This window comes from Thermobia domestica, chromosome 8, assembly GCF_964235325.1.
Source record: "Thermobia domestica chromosome 8, izTheDome1.hap1.1, whole genome shotgun sequence".
Taxonomy (NCBI): Eukaryota; Metazoa; Arthropoda; class Insecta; order Zygentoma; family Lepismatidae; genus Thermobia; species Thermobia domestica.
The window spans coordinates 242,539,439-242,553,054 of record NC_137461.1 but is presented as its reverse complement, the minus strand read 5'-3'; the positions used below and the strand labels follow the sequence as shown (position 1 = coordinate 242,553,054).

Below are 13,616 nucleotides of genomic sequence, written 5' to 3'. Positions count from 1 at the left end.
TGAAAATTAAGGCCATAAAAATATCAAACACCCTTAACATGGCGTATTTACTTATACCTACCTTATGTATATCAATATTAAAACCGGTAGTTGCTTCTACGGATTTCTATGACTTTTGGTTTTAGTATAGAGTTAAGGGTAGATAGGGAATATATTCTTGGGACGCTTACTCTACTGCAGGAAATCTTTTCTGGCTGTCTATTATAGTTTCTACTCTATAGTGATCGATATTAAAATCAAAACCAGTTGATTTCTAACTATAATGGAGTTGGATGGGTCCACTAACGAGATCGATTTCTAACCTTTGTTTCTTTACATCCTGGCTAAAATAGATGATGATTCATTTAAGTAATTTTTTAGATTTTCTGCCTCCTAGACTGATGGATACGCGGACAGGCAGAGTAAATATATAGAGAGTTTTGGTAAACCAATCTCTTTGAAAATTAAAATCACACCACTGCTTTGAGAGGCGTGAGTCATTTGCTACGATCTCAAAAAGCGGGTAACTTCAAACGGAACTGAAGAGAGTGTAGTTAGAAATCACGATCATAAAATTCGACCTGAAACCCAACCTAACTAGGCGTATATCTCTAGATTTCATCATCTTGCTTTTAAAAGTCAATTTTCGACATTGCCAACGTGAAGCTAGCAAATTTCCCTAAAGTTCATTCAACGAACCTTCTGATCCTGATGTAAACATTGTAGAATGGTATTACTCCGCCAGTCATCGGATGATTGGCTATCGGTCACCGCTTCTTTCGAGAAGCACGTGCTTGCACCCTGTCGGCGTTTTGCATATTCCCCGCACGCAGCCATATTGTAAACTGTGATTCGCGCATAAGGTGGGCCAAACCCAGTTTCTACGCATGCGTATTCTCTTTTATTGCATTAATTCAATTTAGTCCTTAGATATAGTGTTGTTTCTGTTATTTCATTGTAAGTAAATTGTATTTCTGGTAATGAGCCTTATAAGCAACAAAAACATTGAAAAACAGCTTACTTGACAACGGACTATTTTCTTCTGCCGCATGGATGCGGCAAGGCTCTTTAACCAATAAAATGAAACAACCACCACGTGTATTTGTTTACATGAGGTACTGAACGTTCCTTGAATGAACTATAGATTCAGGAATTGTCTTTATAATCAACGAACAACATTAATTTGTGTTTTCGTATTTGAGTCGTACGATACCTCTCGTGTAACTTAGAATTGATAAGCAAGCTATGATGTCATAAATCTACGAGCTTTGATTGGCTGTTTTCCTTTGTGTGTGATTATCTCTCGTGCTTCTTACAATTGATAGGCACTCTACGGCATCATACATCAACGAACAGCTTGGCTGTTGTCTTCTTTCTGTGTCTTTTGTGCTACCTATAAAGTGATTTACAAGTTATCACGTTACAAAACACGCAGTTGAAAATGAAATAAATAAATAGATAGATAAATCAATACAGTATATACTTTAGGAAGAAGTCTTTTATTATAATATTTCTTCTCACTTGTCAGATACACCTTAGGTAATATTAGTTTTGGTTTATTCAGTTGGAAACAATTTACTGTATGGTATTAAAATAATAAAATTTTGAACAATTTTGTGGAATATTTCAGCAAGTGACCTCTCCAGAGAAGGTTTTAATTCGTTCAATATGTCTCTCCAATTCTCATTCAGGAAAGTATTCATTGTATCACCTGGAAAACGAAAGAAACAGGAAAGAATATTACTAACATAAATATGGCGACTTTCAATTGCTACACTTTCATTAGTGTTTAACAGAAAAAATTAATCAAAGATGAGTTTCTTGTATACCTACATACCTACAGTAATGCTTAGTAGGTTGTAAAATACTATTACAAATCGGAAATTATGCCAATGTTCAGTAAAATAATGGTTACTCCTTGTGCAAACACTTACAGCTTTACCGTAGAACGAAATGCTTCGAGGCTCCTCGAAGGCTAGTTATTGAACCTAAGTTTTGGTAAGTGCAGAGGTTTTCTATACATAGACACAAGAAGACATATGAAAAGAAGAAACCAATGGTTTTAGGTAAAACGTTTCAAGACCAAATTGTGGATATGCATTTGAAATAAAACACCTATGGAATGTTTTTTCCGAACCCTGTTCGTCTTGTCTGGCTGTACTAATCCTGCAAATGTTTGCTTTACAAGTAACTATTATTATGATCAGCTATGGCATTACTTTCGATTTTAACATACATGAACAACACTAGTTCATTTTTTTAAGTTTCCTATTTGCACCGACCATCTGCCCTTGAAAGATATTTTAAACTCAGCTGATTTTGCAGGAACCTAAATAATTTAACCCAAAATATATAGGATTATGCATCAAGTTGTATTTCCGTTATTGTGTCGTTTGGTTTCGGAACTGTAGCCTAAGTCAGAAAATATTTTTCGAGTACTTCGACATTTACAGGAGATATTGATAACGAACCCACTACTCGACTAGATATAATATCTCCTGGACGTTACTGCTCAGTTTTTCGTTGCTAAGAAATCTAACATACCTAGACTTGCCATATTCCAATTATCTGTATTAGGATAGGGGAAAATGCTTCACTTTGGTTAGTTTATCTCCTTTTATTCTTGTTTCGCTCAATCGGATGATGTCCCAGTTGATCTTTTGTAGCCCTCTTGCACATGATGTCAAGTTCGCATTTTATCAATAGTCAGTTTTAAAGAGCAACGTTGTCTATAAGTATTCTTGGGTCCCTCTTCAAGAATGTGATTCTGAATATTGCATTGTACAGTCACAATTAGACTCCGGAGATTAAAGAAATGGCTTAACCGGTTGTAATTGGTGAAAGAAGTTGGTAGCTATTTAGAAAATTACCGTACAGGGCAAACTTGTTAGTAATTGCGCTCCCTGTCCCATGTGATTAATTAAACCTGTAAGTTTCACCAGTTCCAGTTTATACAACTGAGATGAACGGGTAAGATATTTGGTGGTAGATTCGGCCTTAATTGATTCTTAGTGTCTCCCTTTCATTAGATATCAGACACCATTTTTTAGGCTCCCACGACACGCCATTCAGGAGAGGAGGTGCATAAGATTAGAGACTAAGAAATTAGAGTGTAGAATAACATAGAAAATCTCCCACATAAATATTATCATGGGAGATTCCAATGTTAGAATAAGTCAAAATGATACAAACCAAAAGTCTAAATGAAATTTCGTATATGACAAACGAGACAAACATAGAAATCACTTAATAGAATTCGAAGAACTTGGGAAGGTTATAAATACTTTCCAAAGAAAATACCTCAAAATTCTACATGGGGGCACTCAAGTGGAAGAACGAGGCAAACAGACTAGAATAAGTCAAACCGAAGATAAGTACTTGAAGGCTGAAATATTGTAGATAGGTTCACCACAGGAATAGCTTGACATAAACCTCACATCTGAATATCAGAAAGCTTCTAGAGTTACAGGAACGTATATAAAAATAATATTCAGTGATTTTCGTTTGGGACTGAGAAACGGTTTTGCTCATATGCTGAAGTGCCATGATCATATGCTGAATGACCAAAAATCGTATCTACGGCCTAGTGATCTATAAATGTTTTCTTGATATTTACATTATGTTTTCTAAAGTATTGACGCCCTTATTAAATACATTTGAACATATCCAAATTAAGAAAACAGACTGCATTTAGAACTGTTACACCAAATTAATTCAAGTGAGAGGAAACTGAGAAAATGGCCAAACAAATATGAATTACGCTCATGTTCTGCATCATGGGTTATGATAAAAGTTTCGATTTCGTGAAAACTTCGATGGTTATTCACACTGTTAAAGCAATTAGTGTCAAAAATGCTAATATAAAGCTATAGATAATGTATAAACAGGTTACTGCAAATATCCAATCGTTTGACTATAGAAAGATTATATGGATATAGAGGGAGGTATATCACATGATGGTATTCCTCCCAGAATTTTTCACAAATGAACTTCAGTATGTGTTTTGATCTCTGAAGTGGGAGAAGGAAGGAATAAATATAAAGAGAAACATCTGACCTACTTTAGTTTCACTGATGATATCGTTCTCTATGCAAAGAAGACCAAAGACATATAAGATTTGGCAGTTCGAGGGGAAAGGCAGTAGGGTTGAAAATGAATATGAAAAGACGTAAGAGATATTCAACAAAAATCTTTTTCGAACAGGTTAAGAATGGAATTTGCAAACGCAGAATTAGAAATAAATATCAAGTCTATCTTGCACAGTGGCAAGAGTAATCAAGTGGAGTAGTAAAAAAACATTAACAAACACAGGTTGGAGCGCATTCGGAAGGAACAATTTCATATTGAAAGTTAAAAAAGGAAAGATACAAAAGTTGGAAACATACAGAAAAAGGAAACATACAAACAAACATGAACCGTAAAATTTTCAAAGAACGTATTCTTTCTGTCTTGCTATATGGATTAAGAGACGTGGACGATAACAATATTAGACATTTACCATCTCCAGACTACAAACTTAAGTATGGATTGGTGTATGTAGAAATCATCCACAAAGATAGGAAAGGACCCCATTGGTCAAACAGTGATAGGAATAACGAATATCATGATGAAAATTAAGTCATTGAAGTGACAATGCCCCAGACATATTTCAAGAAGCAATTACGATCGATGGAGAAAACAGACAACAAGAAATTAGAAAACATCTTGATAATGTGATGTCACGAAATCAAGAAATACTGCAAAATAACATGGAAGAGGATTGTCTGAATAAGGTTGTGAAAAAAAGAGTTGAGTTGAACGTCCCGTTGAGCAACGAGGCTATATGAGACGTGGACCTACTGATTAACGTGGAATCCGAGCCATAGGAACTCTCACCGTTAATCAAACCCGGGTCTCCCATGCCAAATACGCGACGCTAACCGCTTAGCAGCGAAGGACCTCTTGTGAAATAAGAATTAAAAGATCTTAAACCAGCAGTGGATTCACAATGATTGTCTATTAATATCAGTGTCTTTTCTAAGAAGCATCTATCTTGGGTAATACTTTTACATGTTATAATATATATAAAATGTAATTTAACATGTAAACCTACAAATTTAACCCTCAAATTACCTACATACCACACTCGTATTTCCAGTTGCTCACATATGGTCATTTTCCCTGGTTACCAGCGTTCCCGTACTTCTACGAGCTAAAAGTTTAGAACGACATGCGTTACGGTTGGCTTACTCTCTTACCTTTGATATCGGCAGAAATACATCGTAGTGAGCAATTTTCAACTCTTGCCGCACCTCCATCTTTTTTTGCCTATGCTATAATTCAAATCACATGGATTTCACCCATCCAGTGGTCCACGAACTTTCAGACCAATCTGTATCCGTATCCCACTATGCGTATCCACCTTTAGACCACCTTCTTTCAGTGTACGAATTCACCGTTGTTGTTATAGGACTGCAATGAAATTGCGCCCACTTTTCTGGTTTAATTACTTTTATCTGATAAGCTGTTGACAAGCTGTTATAATGTACAGGATTGGGCACAAAAAGAATTAGCAATGTTGTCAGATGGAAAATATTTTCTATTCTGTTATGTTTAAATATACCGTGTGTGTGAGAAGTTTGTGAGAAGAGAGCAGTGGAATACCCAAACGAAAGGTCGAATGAAATTATTAGGACTGAGCTATCTGATTTGGAAAATGCAGAGGCATTAACACATAAGGATATGAAGAGGTGTAGAGAAGCTACGTACTGTTTGTCCGAGAAATATAGTATTACAGAGGCTGTTGAGCAAATGGTTGAAAGACAAGATGAGTTCAGTCATGATGGAGAAACGTTTCTATTTGTAAATAAAGCTAAAATTATCGTCCTAACTTGTGCGAGAAAAATTAGGTACGTACAATGGGGCTGAAGCATTTCATAAATATTGCAACGAACAATTGTGTTCACCAGGTCTAGATATGTATCAGCTGGTTTCATCTTTGTTGTAGATATAAGATCAATTGCGAAAACGGATACCAATACACAAAGAAAGGAAGATATGAAGAGACATAACTTCATATTGAAGCAGTATGAGATGCTCAAAGGCGATACATGTTCAGAGTATGAGACAGGGAGGATTAAATTTCTAAAGAAAGATTTGAAGAGACATAACTTCATATTGAAGCAGTATGAGATGCTTAAAGGAGATACATATTCAGAGTATGAGACAGGGAGGATTACATTTCTAAAGGAAGATTTGAAGAGACATAACTTCATATTGAAGCAGTATGAGATGCTCAAAGGCGATACATGTTCAGAGTATGAGACAGGGAGGATTAAATTTCTAAAGAAAGATTTGAAGAGACATAACTTCATATTGAAGCAGTATGAGATGCTTAAAGGTGATACATATTCAGAGTATGAGACAGGGAGGATTACATTTCTAAAGGAAGATTTGAAGAGACATAACTTCATATTGAAGCAGTATGAGATGCTTAAAGGTGATACATATTCAGAGTATGAGACAGGGAGGATTACATTTCTAAAGGAAGATTTGAAGAGACATAACTTCATATTGAAGCAGTATGAGATGCTTAAAGGCGATACATGTTCAGAGTATGAGACAGGGAGGATTAAATTTCTAAAGAAAGATTTGAAGAGACATAACTTCATATTGAAGCAGTATGAGATGCTTAAAGGTGATACATATTCAGAGTATGAGACAGGGAGGATTACATTTCTAAAGGAAGATTTGAAGAGACATAACTTCATATTGAAGCAGTATGAGATGCTTAAAGGTGATACATATTCAGAGTATGAGACAGGGAGGATTACATTTCTAAAGGAAGATTTTAAGAGACATAACTTCATATTGAAGCAGTATGAGATGCTCAAAGGCGATACATGTTCAGAGTATGAGACAGGGAGGATTAAATTTCTAAAGAAAGATTTGAAGAGACATAACTTCATATTGAAGCAGTATGAGATGCTTAAAGGTGATACATATTCAGAGTATGAGACAGGGAGGATTACATTTCTAAAGGAAGATTTGAAGAGACATAACTTCATATTGAAGCAGTATGAGATGCTCAAAGGCGATACATGTTCAGAGTATGAGACAAGAAGAATAAATTTCTAAACATTGTAGAATTAAAATTGCAACCAAGAAAATTTTAACATGTGGATTGTAAATATAAAAACTTTGTTTTGGGGGTATCTTGGCTTATTGTAATTACTGTTATATTTAGTTAATCATCAATATAATTTGTATTTTACTTCTAGCTTCTGTTTCTATCCTAGTCTGAAGGAGACCCTGCGTACAGATTTTAAAGCTACCATTTTGGCAACGTTGGACAAAAATCTGTCTTCAAAAAGGCCAACAGAGATTTGTGCGCAATTTGGGATCTAGAGTGTGCACAATCCAGTTGCTCCCCTCTTATATATATAATTCGGACCGCCGTACCTACCAACGCGATGCACATATGTAATTATTATAAACTTTAAACTTTTGTTAGACTATTCCTTGCATTTTTCTGCCAATAGTCTCTCATAACTATCAGTAGTATACATTCTGCACTCATTCTTCACATTAGTACCTCAATAGATATGTAAGTTCTCTGGCCAAGGAGAGGATGTTTCCTTCTCCATTCCGCCCACCTTAATATGGGAATGAAATTCAAGTTTTAAAACAATCAGCTTGAGATGTAAAATGTCTTGTCCACACCTCAGTCCTATGTGTCATCTTCTTGATGATCCCCGTCCCTCTTACGATAATTCTGGGTCCGCTAGTGCTTGCAAACTACAACGTACTGTTGGAGGTAAACTAAACACTGCATAAAGTAATTCTCTATCTTTCATTTGTCGCAAATATCGACGTCCTTATACAAAACTATTTTCCCACGTGATGCCAAACATGTTAACGTACATGTTAATTTAGTGCTACTTTGTTTTACAAAATTTTAGGAAATCAATTTACTTTCTTTAGGAAATTTTGCAAATGGCTCAGTTTGAATATAGTTTCGAAAACTATAACTTCTAGCTCAAATTTCAATAGCCTCTTTCAAATCACTATTAAGTTCCTTTCCACAACATTGATTTTGGTCAAGGGTAACAATAAAGCGTGTCAGCTAAGTAATAGTGTTAAGGTTTACAGTAATCGAGCTTTACGTTCTCGGAAACAAAGTGATGAAGATCTCAGTGATTCACATCTCACTGCTGACATCAATCTTTAATCTCCCAATCAATCATTCAGTCACTCAATATCATGTACAGGCTAATGATTAGTAAACAGAAATTCTAATGGATCAATTTAATTCAAGTAATGTTAAGATGTGGATATAGGACAGAAAGTACTATTATAACTGCAGCCTATAAAGTCCAAAACACAATAAAAATATATAGAAACACCCTGCTCAAACATATTTTCAGTGCTACTTCTTGCACATAAACTTTTTACTCAGAAAGCTACAAAATGTGAGAAGTGTTTACAATTGTAATTGTATTCTTAGAATCAAATGACCATGCACATGAAGTACCCTCTCATTTCCATTCTATGAACCATATAGGGTCCAACCACTGAATATATTGATGTTATGCTAAATAGGGAAAAATAAAGAAAAAGGAATTTGTACTTACCTAGTGTTTTATCCCCGTTAAATAGATTTTCGAGGTTAATATACATCATTCGTGTGTGCATTGCTATGTGCACATGTTTCAGATCCCAATATGTTAAACCATCCTCTTTGGTAATTTTCTCGAATTTCAAAACGCAATGGCCATCACAATTTTCTGTAAGAATAGAAATAGCTGACTTAATACTAAGATATCTGCCATATCCAAGCCATAAAAATAGACGATAATTAACCGAGGCTAAAAAGACGATGATGATAAGATGCATGATAATATTGGAATTATGAAAGTGAAAGTAAATAGGAGAATTCTGAGAAACAACACTCACACGATGTTTATGCACCGCAAATCCCACTTGGCCGAGCTGGAATCGAACCTAGGCCCACGCGCCACCGTTGAGCAATCTATCACCCGCCCCTGGGTACATCATGTATACGACAGGGCCATGGGCGCCCGAAGGGGAGGGCAGGGTGGGTCCCGTGTCCCCTAGATCACGAAAATGTATTAAATTTCTTAGGAGTTTCTTAATACAGATAAAATACCAAAGGTAATATAGCAACCTGGGATTTGAGCCTCCCTAGAAAATTTTCTTCGGGCGCCCATGGACAAGGCCCTATTTTGTTCCCAGACCATGTGAGTTTATGGTAGATAACACTGAGTCTGTGTCTTCTCTCAATATTCTCCCGTTTTTCTCCATATTCCACTGCGTCTTTTATATCCATTCATTTTTATTAACCTTCCGCCTCCTTTAATTTAGACGTTCAACTAAATATAAGGTATGATCAAAAAATACCGAGAATCATTTTATTAGAAACAAATAATAAAATTGCATGTAATTTGATTTAATCTCCTTCAAAGTCGTGTCCTTGTCTACATAGCAATGCACTTATCCCAACGTGGAATCCATGATTGGAAGCATTTCTGCAAGATTTCTTTCGGAAGGGCGTTCAGGTGTTCTGTTGTGGGCCGCTCAATGTCAGGAATGGTGTCCAAACGTTTTCCTTTAAGCACGGTTATAATTTTTGGGAAGCGCCACAAGTCGCATCATGTTATATGTGGACAGATATGAATATTTTTTTGTCAGTCAAAAGTCGGGGGAACGAATTTAGCACTAACTCTTCTCATTTCCAAATTGGTGGTTAAAATGCTTTGTACGGACCCGTATGAAATGTTTAGTTCCTGGGAAAATTCTCATACTTACTTGTCTGTTTGGGAGAACACTCAAATAGTTTTTTGTCACCTTTTACATGTTTTCTTCTGTTTTTGAGGTTAATGGACGTCCCGAATGTTGCTCGTCTTTTACCGGTTCATTTCCGCTTTTAAATCACTCATACCACTTGCAAACAGTCTTCAATGTTACAGCATTATTACCGTACTCCAATTCCAACATTTTATGAGTTTCTTTGGCACTTTTTTCCAACTTGAAACAGAACTTAATGTTCATGCGTAGTTGATGCGCGATTAACACGGTAAACAAGCCTCACTCCAGTTTCTCTGGACGTTGAGTGATGGGGCGTTTACACTTAGTCGATTTGCGTTCGATTCAGTTGAATTGACGTCACTTTCAACTTAATCGACCGTGTAAACGGGACTTCAACTTAATCGCTTGTTGATCGAAGGCGACTAATCGACTGGAAACTGAATTCAAAGACGTTCTATTTTTTGTGGTTCAAATAATTGAACACATCCATCGATCTGATTCGGCCTAGTTGCTTCGATTTAGTGGCAAATGCAGTGAGTCGATTTAGTCGTGCGACTAAATCGACCAAGTGTAAACGCCCCATGACAAGTCAGAACGTGTTCCAACTTGACTACCTGTCTCAATGGATCAGATTATTGGACAAATTACATCAAATGGTTGTAGCGTCTGCAGTGTGCTAAAATAAATTATTTCACTTTATTTTTTGTATCATACCTTGTATATCATGTCCAAGCGACTCTTGAGTGAATGTAGCCTAGCATACAGGTACAATACAGAAAATGTATTTTATAACAACACAAACATTAGAAAGTATAAGTGTGAAATTGTAGAGTTTCAAAGACAAACTGCTGTTAAAAATAGTTAATGTTGATCCTATCTACAGAAATATTTTCAGTATTCATCAGTGATGTCAACCTGTAAGAAAAATCCCATATCGTGTGAGTTTTTGAGCTTATTGTCTCGGTAAGGGATAATAAGCAGCATATATGGGATTTTTCAAGGAGATCGAAATTTACGGCTTATTCATTTAAATATTGTAAAAAGTGACTAACACAGGGAAATTTAATTTCTAATATTATAGCATACTTTTAATTAGTATTCTATAACGTGGGAAATTCACACGTAAAATGGGATTTTTTTGCCTTTTGACATGGGATTTCATATTCTTTCAGGTTGGCATCACTGGTATTCATGTTGTAGGGATATCGTAAGATAACATCTTATGGTAGTGTACTTTCGTGGTCGAAATTCTAATACCCTTATTTTCTGTGTGTACTACCACAGCAGGGTTGTGTCATTTGAGTCATTATTGGGTATCGAGACATGTTGGTATTTGTGCAAACCATCCTTTTGACAAGCAGCTAAGCACGTCGCGTTAGGAAATTTTACACTGTGGCACTCCCTACCGTACTCCGACCTCTGTAGCTACTTTTTTCCGACAGAAACTCTTTCACTGGCAAGCTAACTGAAACCAAGTCAACGAAAATAACTCCAATCTATTTTATCTACTTTTGACAATTGGAAACGTTGTTGCATACTAATCACCAAGATAAATTGATCTGTTGCTTGGGTTACGGTACACACTTCTTTTTGCTGCATATTGTAAAGATTGCACCATTACGTAAAAAATATTAACATAATAATATGTTTTATTCTATATTTAATCAAACTTTTATTTCCTTTTCTGTGTTTGTAGAGGTCATGCGTTTCTCAGTCGTTTACCGTACTTAGGCCGTTGCCTTCTCGTGATAAAGACAAATCAGCGTTGACGTTCCAAATAAATCAACAATCAATTAAGCTAACAATTGTAGAATTAATTAATTAATTAAGACACCATAAACAACGAATATGTATTTCATGTTGACAATTATTAATACGCACTTTTATCAGACATATGAAAGTGCTCTTAGCCGTCAAGGTCTTGAAAAGTAGGCTACACACTATTTGGATTATTTCCATCAAATATCATCTACGTTTTTCTATGCTATAAACATTATTGCCCTCAGAGTCTGAACGCCCCAAAATTCGAACAACTTGGAATACGAAAAGGAATTCAAGGAAAATTTGCCATGGAATACGATCGTTGCTGTGGAATCCGAAAACCAAGTATTTCGTTTTATTATTTATTTATTCATTCATTCATTTATAGTATGTTCTGCACATTTATGTGCTTTGTCATTAAGCTCGCTGTCGGAAGCTGGAGTAAGAACATCTTGTATGATATTCGCTCTTAGTTATGTGCCTTTCTACTTGATTTGTGTTATTTTGCTGCACTGTATAGTGTATTTGCCGTGGACCTAAAGAAATCATATTTATTCATGAATTGTTATTATTTGTTAATATTTTACCTTAAAATCCAGTGAATTTATTGATAAAACCATTCGAGTTCTTGAGGCCTAAGAACGAATTAGACCTAATCTAGTATGTAATGGGGAAAATTTGTCTTGTTACTCAAACGATTTTGAACTCGAAGAAGGTTTTGGAATTGATTAAGTTCATATTTGAAGATATAACATTAGTCTGTAGCTCATATTCGAAGGTATAATTGAATTTTATTGGTCTTTGTAGCTCATTTTCAAAGGTAGCCTATAGTTGTTTTTCATTGGCTTGTAGCTTAATTCAAAGATATAGCTGTATTTCATTGGTTTTTGTAGCTCGTATCCGAAGATATAATTGTATTGCAATGGCTTGTAGCTAATATTCGAAGATATAGCTGTATTTCATTGGTTTGTAGCTCACATTCGAAGGTATAACTGTATTTCATTGGTTTATAGCTTATTCGAAAGTATAATTCTATTTCGTTGGTTTGAACTCATATTCAAGCATAAAGATTCGAAAATCTTTTGTCATGTTTTTACTTCGTAATGAATGAAAGTGTAGTTCCTAGAGGGCACAGAATATGTTAAGTGCATACTCTTAATCTTCTTTATACTATATCGGATACTTCTTTCCGTAAAATAAGAGCTTTATATTCCTATACGGATGAGTACCATGTGTTTAAAATTGTACACATTATGAAATCGCTTAAAAATGTAAAAATAACATTTGTAATCCATAGTACTTTTACTCTAAAAATAGAATATTATTTTGTTACCTAACGTAATATTAGACTGTCCAGAGCCCGTGATTGGTAGAAGGAGTACTCTGCCGGAGACTGTGTAAGGACCTTCAAGACGGAAGACAGGGAAAAATATGTCCACGTCCATATCACCAGTTTCCAAGTTGGCCCTGTTTTTTTAAAAAAATAAGATTCTTATATTAAGTATAATATTTTAATAATATTTGCATATGAAAGTTAAGAGTACTATTTGTATGTTAAATACAGCGATGTAGATACAAATTTATTAAAGGATGTGCTCACCAAGAAATTAATTTATTCTCTTGTAGTTTTAAAAAATCCAAAGATTCTCGCTGAGGAAGAGAATTCATGATCATAAAACTATAAAGAGAAATAGCACAATATATAAATATATTGTATGTGTATTTTATTATGTTTAAATCAGTGCTTTTCAATCTTTTTTTTTCTCGTGTACCGCTAGGCACAGTTCGCCATCCAATTGTGTATCCCTGAAGCTGTTTAAAAGAAATTAAATCGAAATTAGCTTATTAAAACTAATTCACATGTTCTGTTGGTTTAAAGGGGGGGGGGGGCAAATAGAGACCAACAAAATGACAATCAATGTGCCAATCAAAAGACTATATACAGGGGGATGAAGTGCACATCTGAAAAATTAACATGTGAAATTTCAAAACATATGGGGGGATCCAGTTCTACTGAGGAGGATTTTTCCCCCATCCTCCCTATAATTCGTACATTAAGGAAAATGTAC

The 13,616-nt window shown here is 35.3% G+C and overlaps 1 protein-coding gene across 1 annotated transcript in view; it reads right to left on the bottom strand.

Annotated features, from left to right (window-relative positions):
• Positions 1-1,535: 1,535 nt before the first annotated feature.
• LOC145691978 (protein takeout-like) overlaps positions 1,536-13,616 on the bottom strand; it is a 55,043-nt gene continuing 42,962 nt past the window's right edge. Inside the window, exons 4-6 of the mRNA XM_081767276.1 lie at positions 12,881-13,014; positions 8,592-8,744; positions 1,536-1,690 (exon numbers count right to left, since the gene is read on the bottom strand). Of these exons, the coding sequence (XP_081623402.1) occupies positions 1,536-1,690; positions 8,592-8,744; positions 12,881-13,014 (442 nt within the window). The remainder of the gene's footprint in view (positions 1,691-8,591; positions 8,745-12,880; positions 13,015-13,616) is intronic.